Source organism: Suillus subaureus (assembly GCF_016647635.1).
Source record: "Suillus subaureus strain MN1 chromosome Unknown BJ212scaffold_12, whole genome shotgun sequence".
Taxonomy (NCBI): Eukaryota; Fungi; Basidiomycota; class Agaricomycetes; order Boletales; family Suillaceae; genus Suillus; species Suillus subaureus.
Window position 1 is genome coordinate 825,147 of NW_024538568.1, and position 21,537 is coordinate 846,683.

General features: G+C 48.1%; 7 protein-coding genes across 7 annotated transcripts; 4 read left to right on the forward strand and 3 right to left on the reverse strand.

Moving 5' to 3' along the window:
- Positions 1-1,592, forward strand: BJ212DRAFT_1269454 (CoA-transferase family III domain-containing protein; the record flags this gene model as incomplete). Its single annotated transcript, XM_041330811.1, has 7 exons — positions 1-119; positions 167-328; positions 379-437; positions 493-752; positions 799-881; positions 927-978; positions 1,032-1,592. 7 exons carry the CDS (start codon positions 1-3, stop codon positions 1,590-1,592), a joined length of 1,296 nt encoding a protein of 431 aa, XP_041194220.1.
- A 1,013-nt stretch (positions 1,593-2,605) lies between these two features.
- On the reverse strand, positions 2,606-3,838 carry BJ212DRAFT_1446596 (Lactonase, 7-bladed beta-propeller-domain-containing protein; the record flags this gene model as incomplete). The annotated part of the gene is made up of 3 exons (XM_041338276.1): positions 2,606-3,081; positions 3,130-3,436; positions 3,515-3,838. The coding sequence occupies 3 exons, from the start codon at positions 3,836-3,838 to the stop codon at positions 2,606-2,608; spliced, it is 1,107 nt and encodes a 368-aa protein (XP_041194221.1).
- A 1,001-nt stretch (positions 3,839-4,839) lies between these two features.
- BJ212DRAFT_1269903 (uncharacterized protein) lies at positions 4,840-5,631 on the reverse strand (the record flags this gene model as incomplete). Its single annotated transcript, XM_041330836.1, has 3 exons — positions 4,840-5,088; positions 5,146-5,466; positions 5,524-5,631. The coding sequence occupies 3 exons, from the start codon at positions 5,629-5,631 to the stop codon at positions 4,840-4,842; spliced, it is 678 nt and encodes a 225-aa protein (XP_041194222.1).
- Positions 5,632-9,461: 3,830 nt separating this feature from the next.
- On the forward strand, positions 9,462-11,336 carry BJ212DRAFT_1499368 (glycoside hydrolase family 16 protein; the record flags this gene model as incomplete). Its single annotated transcript, XM_041341565.1, has 11 exons — positions 9,462-9,613; positions 9,669-9,833; positions 9,890-9,962; positions 10,109-10,135; positions 10,184-10,253; positions 10,305-10,338; positions 10,398-10,511; positions 10,568-10,682; positions 10,733-10,820; positions 10,876-10,938; positions 10,993-11,336. 11 exons carry the CDS (start codon positions 9,462-9,464, stop codon positions 11,064-11,066), a joined length of 975 nt encoding a protein of 324 aa, XP_041194223.1. The 3' UTR covers positions 11,067-11,336.
- Positions 11,337-12,128: 792 nt separating this feature from the next.
- Positions 12,129-13,199, forward strand: BJ212DRAFT_1349224 (uncharacterized protein). Its single transcript, XM_041335449.1, has 4 exons — positions 12,129-12,306; positions 12,355-12,588; positions 12,645-12,704; positions 12,757-13,199. Exons 1-4 carry the CDS (start codon positions 12,289-12,291, stop codon positions 13,036-13,038), a joined length of 594 nt encoding a protein of 197 aa, XP_041194224.1. The 5' UTR covers positions 12,129-12,288; the 3' UTR covers positions 13,039-13,199.
- Positions 13,200-13,334: 135 nt separating this feature from the next.
- On the reverse strand, positions 13,335-15,828 carry BJ212DRAFT_1479991 (uncharacterized protein; the record flags this gene model as incomplete). Its single annotated transcript, XM_041339984.1, has 5 exons — positions 13,335-13,645; positions 13,692-13,766; positions 13,819-14,724; positions 14,771-14,893; positions 14,943-15,828. The coding sequence occupies 5 exons, from the start codon at positions 15,826-15,828 to the stop codon at positions 13,335-13,337; spliced, it is 2,301 nt and encodes a 766-aa protein (XP_041194225.1).
- A 3,188-nt stretch (positions 15,829-19,016) lies between these two features.
- Positions 19,017-19,617, forward strand: BJ212DRAFT_1479992 (uncharacterized protein; the record flags this gene model as incomplete). Its single annotated transcript, XM_041339985.1, has 3 exons — positions 19,017-19,180; positions 19,242-19,369; positions 19,415-19,617. 3 exons carry the CDS (start codon positions 19,017-19,019, stop codon positions 19,615-19,617), a joined length of 495 nt encoding a protein of 164 aa, XP_041194226.1.
- Between the last annotated feature and the right edge of the window lie 1,920 nt (positions 19,618-21,537).

The window sequence follows — 21,537 nt, forward strand, 5'->3', positions numbered from 1 at the left end:
ATGTCTACCGTTGCTGCAGACGCACCACCCGCCCCCTCAGGCGATCTCCCGCTGTCAGGGATCCGGGTTCTTGAGCTCGGACAACTCATTGCCGGCCCTTTCTGTGGCCAATTGCTGGGGTAAGTCCTCGAAAGAGTGGCTTGATATCATGCAGGACTGTAGATAGACATTTTGGTGCAGAGATAATCAAAGTTGAGCCGCCTTCAACCGGAGACCCACTACGAGTATGGCGCGAGCTTGATATTGACGGAACGAGCCCTTGGTTCCGAAGCCTTGCGAGAAACAAGAAGAGCATTGCTATTGACCTGAGGAAACAGGAAGGAAGAGAGTACGTTGAAGATCAAGGTTCTGTCATCTCGACTTCATATCCTATTACAGAATCGTGAAGCAGCTGGCTGTGAGAAGCGACGTCGTAGTCGAAAACTTCAAGCCTGGAAGTGAGTTGCGTCAGTGTAGTTTATATATCTGTACTAAACTCAAGGGTATCTTTAGCCCTGGAAAAGTGGGGTCTTGGGCCACAGGAATTACAGAAAGAGAATCCCTCCCTGATCTTCACCCGTGTCAGCGGATATGGTCAAACAGGTCCATGGGCTTCACGACCAGGATATGCGTCCGTGTGTGAAGCTGAGTCGGGATTTCGCTTTATAAATGGACAGCCAGACCCAAATACCGGACTGCTTTCGGGTCCTCCGACAAGACCTAACATCAGTCTTGGTGATTCCGTCGCTGGTTTACACGCAGCGTTTGGCACTGTGAGAGGCTAGTGGTGTGAGGTGCATATGTCTTGACATTTTCCAGGTGCTGGCATTGTTGTCGAAGCAAAAAAAGGCTTCACGAGGGGAGCAATGTGGTGAGACGGTCGATGTGAGCATTATGGAGAGGTAAAAATCCATCACTTGCAACGACCTCTACTGGAAAAATTGCAGCATGTTGAACCTGATGGAAGGCATAATTCCAGAGTATGACCGTAAAGGCAAGGTGGGGGCTCACCGCGCGTCTGTTTGAATCATGTCTCATTTTCATATTCACAGGTCCGCGGACCATCAGGTTCGTCGGTGACTGGTATAGTTCCAACTAACGCCTACCCCTGCCTCCCATTACCATCAACACCCTCCTCGCCAACATACATAATCATCGGTGCAAATGGAGATACCCTCTACGCACGGCTGATGCATGCCATTGGCCGCGAAGACCTCATAGGAGCATCGTACGCTCACAATCAACATCGCGTCGCACGGCAAGGTGAAATCGAAGAAGCTATTTCAGCGTGGACCAGTCAGCGGCAGGTTGAGGAAGTTCTGACTATTCTCGAGGGCGCTGGCATCCCTGTGGGACGTGTCGTCGGCGTGAAAGAGATTGTGGAAGGTGAACAAGTAAAGGCCAGAGGAGCAGTGGAAGACGTAGAGGTCGGTAAGGAAGGAGAGGGATGGAAAGTGAAGATGCCGAGAGTTTTTCCTCTGCTCGAAGGCTGTGATACGAAGACCAGATGGGCAGGACCTGATCTGGGTGCACATACAGAAGAAATCTTGGGAGAATTAGGGCTGAACGTCGAAAGTATCATCCGGTTGAGAGAAGAGGGCGTTATTGGTTGAAGGATTCTTCGGTATCCAGTTATATCTGCTATGGTTCTGTTGCAATCATGATTGTTATAAATCATCATAACGGCGCTCGGCCGCACCAGCCCCCAACCCGGTGTCCATGCATTCGGTTCGCTCGGACTAACTATGTCCAAAGTCAAACTGGCAGCTACGCATAAATCTCTATAGTTATAAAAAACACAGTACCCGATCACAAAACTATGTTGCTCTTCAAGCTGCTATTTCGTAATCATCGTCCTGTTCTCGTGGCCTAATTTTGCAGTCCTGTGGGTGCCATTGCCCATCACGCACGTCCAGAGTCCAGACACTCTACCTTCATGTCGTGAAGGCTTCCCAGCCCAGGATAACAATGGTCAGGGTCATATAGGTCACATATCCACACGAAGTCTGTGGTCAAAATTCAGAGACATTGCCTGGCTGACCACCGTGCCCTGGCTTGCGCTGCCCGCTGGTGTGTCATTTTTCAGTGACGTCTTCTTCGCCTTGCCTGACTTACCTTGCAAACGATTCCGAATGACAGATACACGTAATTGGATTGAGCAGCACAATAGACTCAATAGATTCTTAGGCGACACTTGTCAGTCCATACATCGCATTGGGTCCTTGTTGCTCTTTGGAATATCTGAAAACACCAGGTCCGACTGGACTAGCAGCATTCACCCGTCCAGTTCCTCACGAGCCTGAAGAAGGGTGAGACAACTGGTCGCCTAGAGGCAGGCATGGAATAATGAAATCATCGTCGAGTCTGGAGGAATAGAGGGCACCGCAGTGAGTACCTAGTTCATATCTTTTTTTGTTGTAATCATGACTGGATAAATCACCATCATATCGGTTTCCTTCACGAGCAATATACCCAAAGCCCGTTCAATCGGACACTACATAGCAAGCATATACTGCACAACTGACATCCTGTGCCTGACGTGGCAGACACCATAAATATCACCTTACACCCCAGCTGGCGAGCAGACTTATGTCCACCAGTTCACATCGTGACTTCACGATACTTCTCAATACCACAAGAAGCCAGTGGGACATCCTACAACGCCTGCACCGAGCTTCGCGATTTCTTCAAGTCCCTTGCCACCATCAATCCTTTCAAATACCTTCACTCTACCACCTTCTGCACCACCCACAACCAGATACTTATCTTCGTCACCTCCAAACGCCATAGCCCGGACATGGTTTAGCCCCGTACGCACTTCGTTCACAAGCTCTGGCTGGCCCTCTCCGGCGGCAAGAGAGAATATTGCAATAGTATCACCCTCTGCATGAGGGTCATTTCTGTTCGACGTGTAGATGAATGTTTCAGGGAAGGATGCGTTTGGTTCGGGTAGTAGAATCTCTGCTGCGATCATGGTATCCGGTATCGGTAACGCAGAAAGAGTGAACAGAGATGTAAGAGGAATTGGAGGCGCTGGAAGCGGAGGGAATGTGTGTACAGCAAGCTTTGAGGTGAGCTCCAGCAGCGTGTAAAGGGTGGTTCCTGTTGTAACAATCAATAAGACTTCAGGAATCGAAGTGAATGACACACCTCGAGCTGCGACATGTCGTGGGCCACCCCCTGCTTCGAAGTCGATATAACCACAAATTGTCCACTTGCCGTCGCTTTGTTTGGTGAGTCTCCAGACCTTATCTGCACCCAAATCTGGGACCAGGAGCTCTTTCTCCGTTTGGTTCAGTGGATTGAAGATGATCTGATGGGGGTGGGATGATGATTGACGAGCTTTGTTTCGTCCTACATGATGCTCAAAGGGCATAGAAAGCGTCCATGGGTTTGGTGAGAGTATGTAAGGGACAGATGTTGATATCGGAAGGGTCGCGATTGTGCCCGAGGAGTACTGGGCGCAGATGCGAGTGCAAGAAAGGGAACATATTCATCGCTTAGAACAGGAGGAGTCGGCATCGTGGAGACTTACATTTCCAATGATAAGCTCATCTTCCGTGACAAGAAGGGTGCAAGGGTCTGCACCACCACTCTTGGCCCTGGCCACCACGTCTCCTCCCTCGACGGTTTCATCCCTTCCATACTTGATCGCGACGACCTCTCCATCTGCCTGTTCGAGCCCTGTATATATGAGGGATTTATCGGACGGATGAGATGCGATCCATGACGGATGGTGCCCAACGGGCGTTCGAGCGAGGAGCTCAAGTGTCGGAGATCCTGTCAATGGTGTTGGATCAAAGGACAGCGTGTAGATCGAGTCAGTGTATGAAGCAACAAGGATCGTCAACGGTGCCATCGTGGTCTCGCCTACAAGTAAAGAGCTAGATCGTTGATAAAGAGTTTGAATAAGTCCGACACTGTGGGATTTCGTGCGCTTAGAACACTGTTATATCAACGTGATACGGTATTTCGCCGCTCGACCGGGACGATGGACGGAAGCCGACATTAATTGTCCGCGAACTCAGAAATGGGAGTAATGTCGTCACCGGCGGCCTAGTTTTGTGTGATGAACGGTAAATTGATCCTAGGTATCTACTAGGAGCACTTTCTTCGAAGCTGTACTATCGTTTTTAATATGTAGGAGCCTGTTCTTAGTGAAATCACTTTATTGGCGGGTACTTAGCTCCCAGTTTTAATCCCATACACTTCATTCTCCGGTGCAGAGGTAGGCTGTAATATATCTCGATGCAAGATCCTCTGGACGTCGTACAAAGCACCTGCGCAATCAGCCTCCGGTCGACCGCGACATGCTTCTAAGCTGATCGGAACGATCTCACTACCAAGCCTGGTAGAATGTGTTGTGGGCTGCGAATTGTTACTGTTCCAGATTAGACGCTGGAGTTTCGCTATGCCTGTGTACAATCGTCATCAAGATTTTCACTGTTGTTGTGCAATTGGGCTACTTGTGCAGCGTGTTTAGTATGATCCCCATGTCGACCTGGGAAACCCTGCTGGAATTGCTTAATCGTATTTCAGCCGACGCAGGAATGACTCCAAATGAGTGCGTGAAGAGGGAAGGAAGAAGAAATATACAGCAACTGCTGGTCGTGTGTTTCTAGAGCCGAGCATTGCCCAGTACAACCCCGGCATCGTCCCGCAACATTCTGCTACTGGAAAACCTCCCGTGACCACACGGCTGTAGCTCACACATGAAACCTCTAAAGTCGTTGCCATCGCTAATGTCCGAGAATTCATCCGATAACTTGAATGTGCTCATGCACCACAAAACGAACTCAACTAGAAGCTTTACAACGACACCTACATGTGCAAGAATAGCATAAGAATCGGAAGTAGTTTTTAATGACGTCTACGCCTCCTCTGCGTCTTCCGACCAGACCTAGACACGCGTTCTTGTCTAGGGTTTATGATACGGCGGAGCAGATACCTCAAGAGACCACCAGCATATGCATTGTCTCTTGGAAAGAACTTTCCCGTCGATATGGTATACTGGCTCAGGTCCACCTCCGAAACAAATACCGTCACTGGCTCCCCGGTCGTTTCTGTGTCGACCAAGTCAACAATATTGACATGAGTGGCTTTGACCGCCTAAAACGTGACCACACTTGTCAGTACAACGCAGACGGGGACAAGTTGAGCTTCTACCTCGCGGCATGATTCAAGACTATTAGGAATCGGTGAAACGTGGACGATCTGACACAAAGTGCGCCATGAAGTGAGATCGTTCACATCCGTGCCGTATATGTCGTTGAACTGCTGAACAAGGGCGTCCTTGAAATCAAGGTAGGCTTGTTCTCTCTTTTTGTTTCCCTTATCCCAGTCAAACTCGTCGCACATCCGGTAAAACTCCGATGAAGCTGAGGCAGACGAGTTGTATTCGAACTTGGGGTATGTTGCAAAAAAATCGTCTAGAGGTGCCTGTCTATTTGTTTGGGAGTGCTCATGCGTGGTTTTGCGCCTCTTTCTCTAGATGCACGATGTCTTAGCCTGTCAGTGAGATTGAAGGCGGCTATATTAACCTACATCATTGGTGGCTTCGGACTCTTCGTCATGCGCAAACTTGCACTTGGAGCCGAATCGACAACTAGAGGTCTGCGAATAACTGTAACACACCCTAGGGGACGATGACATCTCGTGGTAACAAGTACCACACGTCGTGCTCGTCCAGAATATAGCCAAGTGGGGGGCTTTATATTACAGAGCGCTTGAATGCCTCATGTTATTTCCCGGATCACAGGAAAGGATACTCTTTGCGCCTCATCATCGGTAGATCAATTAGGACATCACGTATCATGATGAATCCACAATTCACAAACACCTCATGTGCAAAGCCAGCTTCTAGACGTAAATGTGGGAGACAGGTGTACCGCATCAAGGGATATAGGAGAGTATACCTTACATGCACACAGCACACATGTCATATACCCAATCTTCGGCCAGATAACGGGATTGCATCAAGTCACTGTTCGGCATTCGCAGCGGCCCCGCGCGCCTTGTTGCCACTTTGCGCTAGTATTTGTTCGTGTCATTCACTCGAAAGTACAGGACACCAAGAATGGGTAAGGCTTAGTAGAGTCATTAGTCAATGATCATGATAAGTTGAAAATGTTGAGCGAGGGGGAGAAGCACCAGCTGTCGTAAGCAGTATAAACACACCCAAACATAAGTTTCCGACCCAATTTGCTCGACACCAGTGACAGTGACCACTGCCAAATATTGGATTTCGAACCATTTGCGAGAGAGATCCAGACGACATCCCTCTCGCCACACATGGTGCACTCAAATTCGGCGATAATGAATGGCAAGAACAAGTTGAGCCAACGGCTGCTGACCCCGGTCCTCGAATCCATTTTGCTGTGGCTGTAACTTGTTGGCCAGATTCGGAGCATGATGCTACGTCCCTTGGTCAACTGTTAAAGGCGACGGGCTGGGTGAACTACAGCAGAAGGAAAATCCGTAGATAGAGTCCTGCAACCGTGGACTGGTGCTGACCGACGGCTGAACTCGGAGTATTGAAGTCACAGTCGACGTCTACCATGTGACTACTTTGGTAATTGCTGATACAGTGGCATTTCTTGCCTTATAGCTCTACTCAAAGTTATACGTCCGCCAAGTTTGCCACTCACCGACGATACACTTGCAGTATGCCCCTGGTTTCAAGTGACGTTAGTTCGGGGTCAATGGATCACGTCTTCAACTATTTTGTAGGTTCATGGAGAGCAAATGGGATGATACCTGTGATGTGTCCCGCTCTATATTTGACTGTGGTTTCGCAGTTGCATCATGCACTGCTGTGGTATACGACTGGGGTGAGCACGAACCGTTGATTACACTATAATATTCTCCAGCACTGATATTCGGCCAAGAGTGGGTTGATCCCAATATCGGAGCAGTTTTTTCATTGGAATGGTTTTTGTTATGTGGTTTAAATTGGGCCGGGTAAGCAGCTTCATGTTAGAAAAAACACAGTTAACCCGGGCAGAGGCAACGCAGATCGCTGATGGATGCTCTACATGAGCGTACATAGCTCATGTTATAAGCGAATTCGACAATCTGTCCTGACAATACTCTAGGTGCGCTACATTGGAGTAATATACCCTGTATGTTTACATGACTAGCAAATCGGCATTGAGCTGAACTTGGCTGATAACTTAACCATCTTTCACGACCAGCAACAACAAGCTGTGTATGATGTCTCCTTGTGGCATAATACATGCATTCGTTTCTTCTGACTGGTGGTATGCAGTAGGTCTCCCAGAGTCTTGATGACAGACTTGGTGAATATTCTGCCCTGATGCTTTCAAACTAACTGTAGGGGTGAGTGAGATTCTCGAGCACTTTGCTTATTCCAATTCGTTGACCGAAACAGTTGTGAGGTTCTTCAAACGCTCAGTCCTATGCGTCCCATCAATAATTAATGGGATTTGTCAAGTAATATTGCAAATTTCGCATCATTGTGGGTGTCCTTCGTTGTAAATCCCTTGCTGGTCGGTAAGCTACTCAGCTGCGGTATCTCAATTACACCAAATTGACTGGAATATTATGCAAGCCATCATGATCACTCGGTTATATGCCATGTACGAGCGGTCCAAAAAGATGCTTACTGTAATCTTTTTTGTTGTCACTATCGCTTGATGGCCGCAATAGGAAGTAGCTCTGTTTCAGCGGGTAAGCTTTCATACCAGATTTGAATGCATTGAGGTCATGCAATGAACACTAGACGTGCTGTCCTCTTCGGCACGCGTCAATGCGCTTACAAGATTGATGAAGGCGAGCAACATCTGATGACCGTGATTTGAATACTCGCCACTACATATGGGAGGTCCCCGCACACTGGGTCTTGCAGCCTGGATTGTTGTAAAACACTTCCGTGAACTGCAATCACTATCTTCAGGATAGACCATCGGAGATTGTTTCACGGTGGTGTCAATCAAGACCCACATACTTTACTTTGGGGAGCGAACTTGTGGTGTGATTGTGACGATCTCTCTCCGTGTATGTGTTAGCTTTGCTGCTGTTCCTCACCCCAACCTTGGCTTTCTGTCTCCGAAGGTCTTGGTATGCCGTTATGTGTGACTCATCTGCATTCGAGCTCACGTTTCCACAGGATTCACATTCTGTGGGAGTTCAGATTTATTGTGCGTTCTTCAGCTTATCACATTCGTGTAGATGTATGAGGTATGTGGTGGGAACACGCCTCATCTTTAGCATTCACCAAGCTGGTGACAAACTCCGAGGAAGGAACTAGCATAGCTACGATTGTGTTCCAGAGCGTACACGAGTGTCATCTGGCGGTGATACCCACACTCCAAATAATTATGAACACATAGGAACATGTAATCAAGATTCTGTTTGGAGTTTCGTTGTGGTATCTTGATCAGGGCATTAGGTTTTAAGGACTGTAAGTCCCTCTTTTGCGCTGTCATACTATTACTGGAACGGAATCAATTGATGCTGAAGTTGAGTAAAGAGACAGCAAATTCACACGCTTATGCAATACAAACCTTTGTATGTAGCACAAACAATGACATTCCTGGCAGACACAGTATATCTTCTGCTTTGCTTCCAACCCACTCAGTGGTTATCGAACTGAAAATTCACATGCAATACGATACATGGTCACTTGATCAAGATAGAGGAGTACCTACTTCGGGGAATTTCGACGATACCGTCAAACATGGCAGAAGTGGAACGACAAACCGTCATGTGCATTTCTAAAGAGTGCTCCTTCAAAATTGTTCTTCGGTAGAACTGGCAGTACTATTCCCCAGTCACCTGTTGTCAGAGGGAGAGCACGAGGCAAGACCGGGACAGCCCATGTGCATTCTCGGAGCTTAAAGTATGTTATACTCATCACCATCCGCTGTTATCGGCCACTAGCGCGACTTCAGTGGTACTAACACAAATTTGTACGCTCCGTTCCTATTTTCTTGGATTTTTGTAGGAACTCGTAAAACGACTTGGGGTTAACGTGCAACAGTGTAAGTTATTTTTCTGACGAGGCTTTGATGCTCCATGGTGGTGCGATAGTCCGAGCTGATTTATTTTCAGAGGACAGGAATTACACAAATCGGAGGTACACGTCCTGTTATACGGGCGTTCCAACTTTACGAAGCTGCCCGGGTCTGAGGCTCGTCAAACTTTGACTTCAGCGTATCCTTTATTCATCGCCCGGGCTGGCGATTATTATCCATGTTGAGCTTTATGGGTATATCGTTCCGGAAAAGCACCAGCTGCATCCTGGCTGAGTGGCGTTGGTATGGAGCACATGCCTCTGACCATTCCATATCATCGCCATGTTGACCATGCACTGTCAAGTATATTGATTTGTTTGCAGGTAAGAACATTGGGAGACATGATCAAAACGGTCATGGGCCTTCATTGCTATAAAGGCAGTTAAAACCTGGCCCAGAAATCGTTCAGTCACCAGTTGAAGATTCTTCCTTTATTATTTTGTCATCATGCGTATTAACTTTCATTTCTTCGTCATCTTGGCCCCCGCTGTAACAATGACGTTGGGTGCGACGTACCAAAGGTCGAGCCAGCTCACAGGCCAGAGCTTCCTTGACGCGTTCAATTTCCAAGCCATCTCGGACCCCACCAACGGCAGAGTGTAAGACATCCTTTGAATCGTAGTATCCGAAGGCTGATTCACGCCACCATCCCAGGACCTATGTCGACGAGAGTACTGCCAAAGCAGATGGACTTGTTTCAGTGGCTAATAATAAACTCACGCTCCGAGCGGACTATACTACGAAATTGTCCTCCTCCGACCCGGGAAGAAAATCTTTTCGAATCCAGTCAAATTCCCAATACGAAACTCATGTGGCAATGTACGTCCATGCGGAATTGTGGCACGAGTGCGAACAATTTTACTAACCTTATTCAGTTTCGACATTGCGCATATGCCACAGGGTTGTGGAACATGGCCGGCTATTTGTGCGTTCAATTTGTTATGGTCGGTTGACTTGAAGCTGACTACGGGCCAGGGTTAGTATAACTCGTTGTCTCGGTTTTTTGACGTCTGACGAGTGTACCACGATGCTATTGATTCAACAGGGTTCGTCCCATTCACAGTATAATTTCTTTAATTTAATATTCATCACAGGAAGTGGGGGCAAACTGGCCGAATGAAGTATGTTCAGAGATTGATGCTTGTTTCTGTTATAACTCAGGGTCACAGGGCGAAGTGGACATTGTAGAAGGTGTCAATGATCAGACTCCCAACAAATGCAGTCTACACACAAGCTCTGGTAAGACCATGTTCGAAGGGTGAAAACTATGGTACTAAAATTTGTTTTTAGGTTGCACAATGCCCTCTTCTCGCTCAATGACAGGGTCAGGTTGTTTATTGAGTCTCCAGGTATTTGGTGATGCCTGATGCAAATTGAATTTAGCACTGTCGATGGTACAGACTGCGACGCATATGATAACGGCAACTCGGGGTGTGGGGTCAATATCAACGACAACAAGAGCTATGGCCCGCAGTTTAACAGCAACGGGGGTGGCTGGTATGCATTCCATATTAGTCATTAGTCCTGTCAGAATAACAGAGAACCATGGCCAGGTATGCGATAGAAAGGAGCTCAAGTTACATCAAGATTTTCTTTTGGGAGAGGACGAGTGGCTCTGTTCCAAGCGACGTCAGCTCTCCCGGATCAAGCATCAATACTAGCAAATGGGTATGCTATTCCCACAGACTTTGAATCCCTGATCGAACACAATTTCAAAGGGAACACCCGCCGCGTACTTTCCCAATACTGATTGCAATTTCTCCACTCATTTTGGAGAACACAACATCATCATCAACCTTACATTTTGTGTGTGGTCATTGTCTTTGAACTTGAACTTAAGCTGATAAACGTTACTTACCAGGCGGAGACTGGGCAGGCAGCAGTTCGGTTTACAGCGCGTCTGGATGTCCATCTACATGTGTCGGTGAGTATCCACTCCTCTAGTGGGTATATCGACAACCTCATTCCACATTGTCAGACTACGTAAACAATAACCCATCAGCATTCAAGAATGCCTATTTTGAGTTCAACTCGTTGAATATCTACCAATGAGGCTCGCGTTTTGTGTGTCGTGTCGTGCCAGCAGCTACAAAGTATTAAATTGTACTAACATCGCTTGTATGCCCAGAAACCAGAATACTCACAGTTTTGATCTCTAAGCGTGATATGGAAAGGAATCGTACCTGTGGTGAGTGAGCGCATCGAATCTGGTAGTCTCGCGTTAGTCTCTCCGTAGGCCGACGCGGGCAGATCGGCAAGCCCATAAGTACTTTGGGCTGTGGAGGGTCGTCATTCCTCACTCGTACATATCTCTTATGTAACTCGTTGTCATGCATCATCACTGCACACAATGTCATCTACTTCGAAGTCACATGAACGACGAGACTCGGCACAGTGTGTTTCTCGTAACGTTTCAATGTTTTATTTATTTATTTATGGAGCTAATTACATTGGCCCCACAGTCGACCATCGATATCCTTGGGCATGTGCCTCGAAACAAGGGCTCCTTCTCTGGTCACTTCTTGATTAAGATTCTGGTTACCTCATGGCATCCGTGCAGTCGCAGTAGAGAAGATGTATCCTCAAGTTACGGCCACCCTTATAACACGAGTTTTTCTACATATTCTGACACTGATACCGTTCCGACGTGCCTGTAATTGCATATGAACTCGTAATATGTGAGCGCGGGAAGCGTCTTCAGTACGCCGTCCGTGGGAGCGTGCCAACGCTGACGATAGTTCACGTTTGTCTTCGTGCTGTTGTCCTCAAATACAAGTCGTGGTATGTTGCATTATCTATGCAGTGCGCAATACTACTTATACTAGCTTGATGACTCTCGCAGGTGGAGAATCACACACATGCAAGCAATGACATGGACATCCAATTACAAAACGAAGCAGGCTGTTATTTGTTGGTTCATAATAGATCCGGCTTCTGGGCGAAGAACACTTATCGTGTACCGGAAAACAGGTATTCTACGGGCCCACAGTTTGACCGTGACTCGTACTCGCCAAGAGCCAATTCACATGCATTTATTTTTCTATAGCTATTGAATTCTGGGCTATCTTCATGTCACTTGATCACTCGCGGGTCAGTTGCCATATCCAGCTAACGGACGATCCTCTTCGCGGGGTTCTTCGTGGGCGATGGGCATATACACGTAAGCCACGAGGTGATGGACGCTTCGATATTCTTACATAAGAGTCTGTTCGAGATGTGGCACGGTACAGGGGTTTTTCCCGTCTTTTGCGTTCTATAAGCCCTCCCATCTACTATGTCCTCTGGTACAGAGGTAAGCTTCGCCAAATTCCTTTGACTTATTTTTGATAGAAAAATACAGTCAAGAAGGCGCGAAGGCGCCAATGCAAGGCGCACGCCCACTAGCACTGGCACTGGCACACCACCTCCCGTCGACGACACGCCCCTCGCCGCCTTTTTCGCTCAGTTCGCGTCATTCTCCTTCAACGCCAACCAGTCCTCAGGCAAGAACTTCGATCGCCTTGTCAGGGTCATAAAATGTGGCCCCCAAGATCCGGAGAGGCGTGAAGTACGAGAGGGATTCAAAGACGCGCTCGTTCAGGAATTCAATGCGCGTTTTGGAATTGACGGAACGATCTTTCTAACTGGCAGAATCTGTGCCGTGTACTGCGAATCGTTCCTGTTCCAGATTCAATCGAGGAGTGTCGCCTGGTTTGTGGATAATCATTACAGGCGAACCACGATGGCTGAGTTGATCATATAGCGCGTTTGGGACACGCATGTCAATCTTGTAGACCTTGTTGACTCAGCGAGAACTGGGATGCCTGTAAAGCTGTTTGCATCTCTGGGAGAGTTGACAGCATATACTCTCCGGAAGCCGAAGAAATTCTTTCCGAAGGAGAATGCGTATCAAGGCGGGTTGCTGAAGGAGTTGCTGAGGGAGATAATAAATCCTTACTTCGGGAAACGCAGGAACGGGAGTGCGAAGAGAAAAGAAAGAAGGAAGAAACAGAAGACCGCAAGGACAGCAGCAGGAGGCGACTGAACGCCTGTTCAGTGGCAAAACTGGCTGGAATTGTCCCTTTGAACTCGTTTTGCAACATTCACTTTTACTACATTCTCTGTACCAGTAGCATACGCATTATGACCTGTCAACACCCTGTAATACTTATTTCGCAGATAGAACTTGCGAAGCATCAAATATGTGCACATTCATCCGCAACATTATCCAAGTTCAATTACTAGCAGTACCCTAGGATCGTGTATTAAGGCCTGCTACCGTCATATTATGTGATATCTACCCCAAATCTACTCGCATCTTGCATATCCTGATGTGCATGGTCACTCTACCTCAAAGATGCCAACCTGCAGCGGTTCTTTTGTGTTGGCAAGCGTACTTTGATTGTGCAACTTTCTCTCTCCGAATGTCCTTTCCAGCTGTTCAATCTTCTCAGAAAGTAAACGTGCTTCGTCACTGGCCTTGAATGATTCCTTAATGGCGTCGACAACAACCAGATTGTTGCGCTGGAGATCGCTTTGCAGGCGCGCGAGGCGTACTCGAGTATCAAGAAGTATACTTTCTGGCTGATCCCCCGAAATGTGTTCAGGAAGTTTTGGATCCGATGGAGGGCTGACCCGTGCATTCGCAAACGCTGGGAATAAATGAGATACCATTTCGTCCGTCCACTAAACACTCACCCTTTGAGAACACGTCTAAAAGTTCCTGCCCAGAAGTCTTCCTTCGATGCGTGGCAAACGCACTATTCTGGCGACCTATACATGTTTGTTGGAGCAAGAATGCGATTGGAAGATCATATAGACAGACCTGGCCGATTCCGCCTCGAAGGCCGGCGAGATCTCGGCAGTGCCTCCTCAACTGACTCTGGCGTGGATTCTATGCTTCGTTTCTTACGATGCCGAGAGGTACTGGATTCCGCTTGATCGTGGGGAGAAGACGAGTACGAGGAACGATCACTGTCCGAAGAACGACTGCGACGCGAACTAGGGGTCTTCACCAATGCGCTTTCACCCTTGTCTTCACTATTGGGCAGCTCCTGTTGATTGGGGACAGGGGTGGACGGCCGCGACATCCCGCATGCATCAGTGAGGAGACCTTCTGAGATACTGTGCCACCTCGATAACAACCAAACCATCATCTTCTGTGATGACACCTTCGCCGTCGCACCGAAAATCTTGTGCCCAAAGATCCGCGCGATATCCTCGAATTGTATACCGTTCTCAGGACAAAGGGGAAGTTGGGTGAAAAATCCGCAGAGGTAAATCAGTAGGGAGAGTTGGCCTATAGGCAGGAAGCGGAGGATTATTTGTGCGACCATAATCTGATGGCGTTCGATGTCACCGTCGTGACCAAGGTGAAGGTCGTCTTGAGCCTGCCTCTGATGCTGTTGGGCTGACATGGGAAGTAAGAGTGGCAGCTCGCCTCTAGCGCGTTTCTCCTCTTCTTCCGCGTCCTGTTGGCTTCGCCTTACCTCTTCGCGCTTCACGCTGGGCTTCACGCACCAGTGCCAAAACCCACCGTAAAATTTAGGATCAAGGAGAGGATGAGGGAGGGCGGAGATGAATGTGGATAAGATAGAGCAAATGTCGGGCATGGTTTGCCCGTGCATGCTGAATTTAGCCCCATAATCGGCGCTGGAATCGTAGATGTCAAACAACTGTAAGTGCCGATCGCGGCTAGGCAATGCGCGGAACAGCCCCTGTTGGTAAATACCTGATGGGGTAAATAACAAATCAATTCAAAGAAGAAGAGAAGGTACCCGTTCTTGTCAGCTCCTCTACACAGGCAACGACAAGGGTTGGCACGTCATGCTGGTATTCGCCGATAGTGATCGTGGACGATGCATGGATTAATACGTCGCGCAATGGCGCTCCCATAACATCTGTCATAATGTTAGTGTGATGCGAAGCCTGCACGCAAACACAACAGACGAAATTTTGGATCTCTTTTCTCAGCTCCGCGCTTGCGCTTTTCACGGAGCTTCTCTCGTAAATCTCCGTCCTCTTTATACAATTCCATTACATCCTCGTCATAAGAGATGTGATCCATTGCACGATATTTCTCACGTCGAACGAGCTTGTCGAGCCTAGGATACAGAATGTGCGGCTTCGGTCGGGGTGGGTAAGGTTTGACACGGTCTACTAGCGTCTTCGGCTCACGATGAAGCTGATCTTCCTCGAGGCGCCTGCTACCTCGTGGTAGATGGCTATTCGAGGAAGGGAGAGTATGTTGATGTGACGTATAATCTAGTTGAAGCCCGCATGCCCGAGCCTGCCTGTCCCTCTCTATTTCCGCGGACGATGGTCTGGGTATGCGCCTGATGTCTGGCATAGACGCAAAGCCATCACGAGCACCAATTTGCTGTTGTTGGAAGGCATGTGGTGGAAGGTAAGTACGTTTCTGATAGTCACCATGATCGCGAGGTGATTGTTGGTGATCGGCGTGATGTGAAGGATTATATTGCTGGTGTCTCGACTCGTATCCACGAGGCATCCATGGTACATGACCACGACTGTATGGGGTGGCGGGTGAATGGGGAGAGTCCTTGTACGTTGAGGAAAGTGAACTGGGGGATTGGTACGGCGGATACATATCCATGCGAGGCATCAAGGGAAGAGGTCGTGATGGTCGAGGAAGTTGCTGGGAGTAATCTACAGGGCAAGGAGGAAGTAAAGGGTTTGGTTTGCGCAAGATGCTGCGCGGACGCAGATTGTCAATGGGTGGATGAGCACCAAGCGCTCGCGGGCTGTCGTTGCCGTCACTCGGTCGGTCGCCCGAGCGAGACGGCGGATAATGAGCATACGAGGCAGATCGCATCCCGAGACCAGCAGGAAGGAAAGATAACCAAGAACCGATGAATACAAATGGACCTTACTACGAAGGATGGACGTAGTTCGAGGAGGAGAAATGGACATCCAGTGCTGTGTGAGGGTGACTCTTTTAAGATAGCTCAGTCGATCTCGGGTGACCCTAAGCTTTATTCAGACCGGTCGAGGCTGAGACGCCGTATGTATTATGGTATGTGGGGCCTTTTAAGCTTGCTGTAATACTATTTCATTTTAGACTGACTCTATGACAGAGCGCATCTATATCTAGAAATGGGAATTACACGGGGAGAGAACCGAGAGAAAGCTCACAGCATGTCTGATTGGACAATCTGGAATATGTAATAAATCTGGAGAAAGAGAGCGAGGGTTACGTGTCTGGTTGCACACACGAGATGCAACAGTGTCCAATACCTTTGACCAACCGGAAGTCTCGAAAAACCAGACCAACCTAAAATGTATTAGTGGTACTTGAGCGACTGAGTCAGAACCCTAGGCTCAAGGCCCGAGCATCCAGGCAGGTCCAGACAGAGCCAGGTCTACTCGATTCTAGACCGCCCCTTCGCGGACTCGCTCATTGGACAGCAAAAAAACTGTAGGGCTTCGTCGGGAAATCCAACCGAGCAAGCTCCATGAGGCTCCATGGGGCTAATAAGGCCTTAGGATTGGAAATATGAGTGGCAAAGTGTGCTTTCTGCATGAAGAGGATTACTCCAAGGCTGACTGAAATTCGAGCAAAAGGAAATGTTCCTGACCAGGACCGCAGTGACTCCGGAGCACCGAGTCTCGGCCACGGTGATAGCGGTCATGCTGTCCGAGCCCCCGCAGTTCTTATGAACTTCTATGGACATGCATACGTATACGTCTAAACGCGTATGTGACTATGCTGCGGAGCTTCTCAGTCGAATCATTCATAGTTCTGCCTTACAATTATTCTTCAGAGAGCTTGTGTGGTATCCAGCGCCAAGCGGGGCGTGTCTTCGTGCTTGCTTGATTAGTAAGCAGCGTCGGAGAGTGAATATAATTGAATGTTCTTCCTACTGTTTGACAGGCGTATGGCTATGAAATACTCAAGCCACAATCAAAATTGCATGTTCACAGTTCACTCCATCCTTTACTCAACACACTTTACTGTCTTGTTTCATGTTGATTATCACTATCTGGTCAACCGTGCCAACCTCGACGTTCATACCTACCAGCTTCCGGGTCATTCGACTTGTCAGTTTATTCTGAGTACATCCATTTCGATTGTATACAACTTTCATCCAACTACAGAGCTGTAAGCCTATAGTCGCGGTCGCCATACCGTCTCCACAAATTGACCGGCTCGAAAATCAAGCAAATGTAGCGGGCTCTGGCACGAGCTCTGGGCCACCATCTAGGTTATTGTGAATATTTACCTTTGATTAATGCCCAGCTAGGTGGACCACTTCGACGTAGCAGAAATTTCTGGAGAGGAATGTCACAGCCTACAGCCTAGGTATGTACTCAGCCGAGGATCTCCATATTTATGAAATTACGGCTTCAACCAGCCATGCTGCCGTCGGAAATACAGTATGTCATGTGAAACATGACAACTTCCAAGAAGCCCCCAGGCCTCAGGCCTTGTATCCGTTCCGCACGGGCGGAACCCACAAGGAAACCCTAATGTCTTGGGCGAAATTATGGTGAAACTTCACCCTGACGGCGTCACATATTATTGGTTTAGTGACTAACCGATGTTCATAGTGGATACTATTGCAATCCCTATAGTATCGGAGAATATCGCGTCTTAGTTGTGAGTACCATTTAAACATCGATCAATGTACACATGTTTTTTTCGTCCTGTGGAAATACTGCTGCGCAAACATTCAAGGCGAGAACCCTTGGACTGCTAGCATAATAACTCCTCTCACCACTCTATAGGAATCGTTTCTGTGTCATTTTCGCCGGTTAACCAATATTGTTACTGCATGCGCATCAGGGCAAAATAACGGGTGCTGTTCCGTTACTTCGGTGCTAACCAACGTCGCTGCTGGCTAAAACTTCACATTTGACTGCAATGAAGAACGGTCGTCGGCAGGTGAGTACAATATACTATACTGAGGAATCTAGCCGCTGGCCGAAGCTGCCGCATTACCTGTTCTCAGGCGGTAATACATATTTCCGGCTTGTCTTCTGGCACTCGAAATTCCTGTGTTCGCGTCAATGGAACAACCATTGGAACGGAAATGAGATCCAAAAATTTATAACAGATATAAGCACACGCCGCAAGAACCTCGACCCGATTCTTAATACTAAAATTCAGACACTGACGCTTTTTGATGCACCAGCTGTCGACTCCTGTGTATGAATCGATTGTAACACCGCTCCGAACCATAGTGGGCTCCGCAGCGCTTCGAGTGCGTGGTCGAACATCAATTCCGGTCGTCGCGGTGATTTTCACCTTCTTTCCACTTGCGGCGTTGTGGCACTGTTTGTTTCATTAAAACGAGCTCCTATTCATGGCGCTTGCACGAGCGAGTGCCTTTGGCACAGATAAAGCACTTCATGCTCCATCCCGAGGCACCTGCAGCATAAGTTCAAAGTAACAACTAAATATATATTCCTATGCAGAAGAAATATATCTGTCAGTACGGACAAAGACAATAATTATAATTAAATGTCTCAAAATCGGGGAATGTAGGAAGGATGTGGTCTGTGCCGGTGTGGGAGAGGCAGGTCAGTAGCAGCCTATCTGACAACCTCCTATCTGCAGCAGCATCGATTTGGTGAAGTACCGAGAATTCTTCCATCATTTGAGTGCCACGTGGTTTTTGTAATAGGTCCGGCGAGGCCATTTGACTCTATGTAAGTGAAGAAAGAAAGAAAGAAAGGAAGGAAAGGAAAGAAGATTCATCCCTATACACTTACGCACCTCCGTACACCGCATGAATATATCAACGTCAATATCATGTCATGATTTTCGTAACCAGTATGCAAAAGTCCGATGTGCCTCGGCATCAAGGGGCCTGTCGAAAAACCCATCTGCTGGCCAGGCTGCCAAGCACCTCCAAGTACTCCCTGCAGGGCTCAATCCGCGTATACATACCGATCGATCGATGAGCATGCCAGCAAGTGCCAGCTTGCTCCGACATCCTTCCCACGGTAACACTTTAAATGCGAAACCTACCTGTCGCCAACTCACACTATACGCCGATCATGCTGTTCAAGTCACTTTTCGTCGTTGCAGCAGCAGCTCTGGCCGTCAACGCGCAATCAGAGACCACAACGTCTTCTGCTGCGGCCGCAACTCCAAGCGGAATTTCAGACTGTATCATTTCATGCTCGACCCAAGCCGCCGCCGCAGGTGGCTGCTCCAGCTAGTAAGTTGGCCAGGTTTCAAATAGCACTCGAGCATCCTGAATATCACGTCCTCGATGTTAGCACCGACCTTTCTTGTGTTTGCTACTCCACTTCATTCCAGACTGCTGCCGGCGCATGTCTGCAGGCTAACTGCACTGCTGCCGAGGTCGCCCAGGCCCAAGCGCTTCAACAATCTGAGTGTGCAACGCGTATGTCATTCTTTCCGAAGTGTGTACTGGGGCTGATGAGACTAGTTACGGCGAACTCTTCGACCGCGACCTCGAGCGGAACATCGAGCAAGACATCGGCCACGAGTTCCGCCACGAGTTCTTCGTCCGCAAAAGCAACCTCAACTGGTGCTGCCACGGGTCTCGCACCTTCGCTTGCTCTCAACAGTGCATTCGGCGGGCTTGTTGCCCTTGCTGGCGCCCTTATTGGAACAGCACTCGTCATGTGATCCAGCCAGTAAAATGTCGTAACCGCGGGGTAACCCCACTTTGATATCTTCTGTTGTTTCATTCGAGTCACAGACACTTTGCTTGGCTGTTTCACAATCTTGAGTAGAGTCGTGGTCGACATCAAGCGTTAGCCAGGACTACAATCTTTGATTATTACTTACTTACCTATCTATTATTTGGCGTTACTCTTCTCGTCAGCTTCAGGGCCCGAGGTAACCCGAGTGATACCATTCCGAGTCAAACCCATTCATTATAATTACTTTTTCACCCTTTGGTAGCACCCTCAATTTGAGTGATCGTTACATATCGTGGGTGTATGCCTGTGTATTCTCGGAGCAGGAACGATTTTCCCCACAAAGCGGAAGCAAGAAGGAACGAACTGTCTTCCTTTTATATGGTCTGGCCAGCCTAGGAGCTAGAAAGCGGTTTTGTCCTCCATAGAGTACAACTCTCCATAGGACAGTAATTGTAATCAAAACAAGCGGTAAGGGATGGTGCTCACTGCTCACATAGTCACTGTGACAAAGCTCAAAGTTCCACTTGCGCATTGCGCAGCGCCACGACTTCGCCCCAAATGCCGATTGCCTTGCGGTTCAGGGCATGCAGTGTTGACTGTTGATTATCATTAAAATATGGGCGTCGCGAGTACATATACGAAGGGGGACGTGGTCGGAGAGATTGATGATTCGATTGATTACCCGCTTCAAACCCGAGCTATTAGAAATTAGCGCCCAAAACTCTTTGTGCTAGACCTCGCTGCCGAGCATGCACCGTTCACTCGTTTTCGTCATTTTTCTAGCCTTCGGTTTCTGTGCCGCACAGAACTATACCCTTCCTGAATGTGCGCAAGTCTGTGCGGGGACAGCAGCGACGGCGGCTGGCTGTTATTCGTCGTGAGTGTTTCAACAATTTTCAAAGCCAAGTTTGTCTAAAAATCATTACATAGCTCGAATGCCACATGCGTCTGCGCCTCCCAGCCCTTTCAAGCAGCCATTCAGTCATGCTTCAATATGAGCTGCAATACGACAACCCAGGGGACTGCTTGGCAGTATTACAGCAACTTGTGTGACGGTGGGTCTTTTGCATGCATTGAGTAAAAAAACGTTTCTCATGCTCAATCAATGCGCAGCTTCCTCGGCCAGTTCCGCATTCTCAGGTACTTAGCGCTTAGCGGTCATACATTGATTGAGTGTTGACTGTCACACACAGGCCAATCTCAAACCACGACTGTCAGTGCTACTACTAGTACTGCACCGATACCTGTAACCTCCCATACATCGTCAACCCAAACGTCCTCACTGTCATCCGTTGGGTCGGCAAATGCCTCATCTACCTACAACCTCTGCAAGCCGAACTCCAACATCAACTTCTGGAGCACTTGTGACTGAAATAAAGAGGCTACGTGGCTTCATGGCGATCGTTGTTGGTGGCGCCCTGATCTTGTAATGATACGGGTTGGCTGCAGGACCATATATGATTGAATCCTGGGAGACAATGTCGTGTACGCGTAGGTATACAGGTGTTCTTGTTGTTGGAGGTCCCTGGAGACCGGAGCGAGCCTAATTTTTGGACTTTATTATATATATCCAGAAGCACCTTGTCGCGTCGAGGACCATACCTATCCATCCTAATAGTACAAGGTGGGGATAGATTAATATAGCCGCGAACACCTGTCAGAATATGCCAACGGTATGCATACGTGACATGTGTACTATCCCCTCAATCGGCACCCCACAGAAGTCGGCACTTTCACAAAACTCGTATTTCTAGCTACTTCAACACTAAATTCTTAGCATAGATATCATTCTTTCTCTAATACAACTCATGATGAGGTTGAACGACCATGATTGAAGAGGATCGAAGCAGGTGAGATAGTTGAAAGTGCCGAAGTCATACAGAAATGTCACCTGCCGATGTGC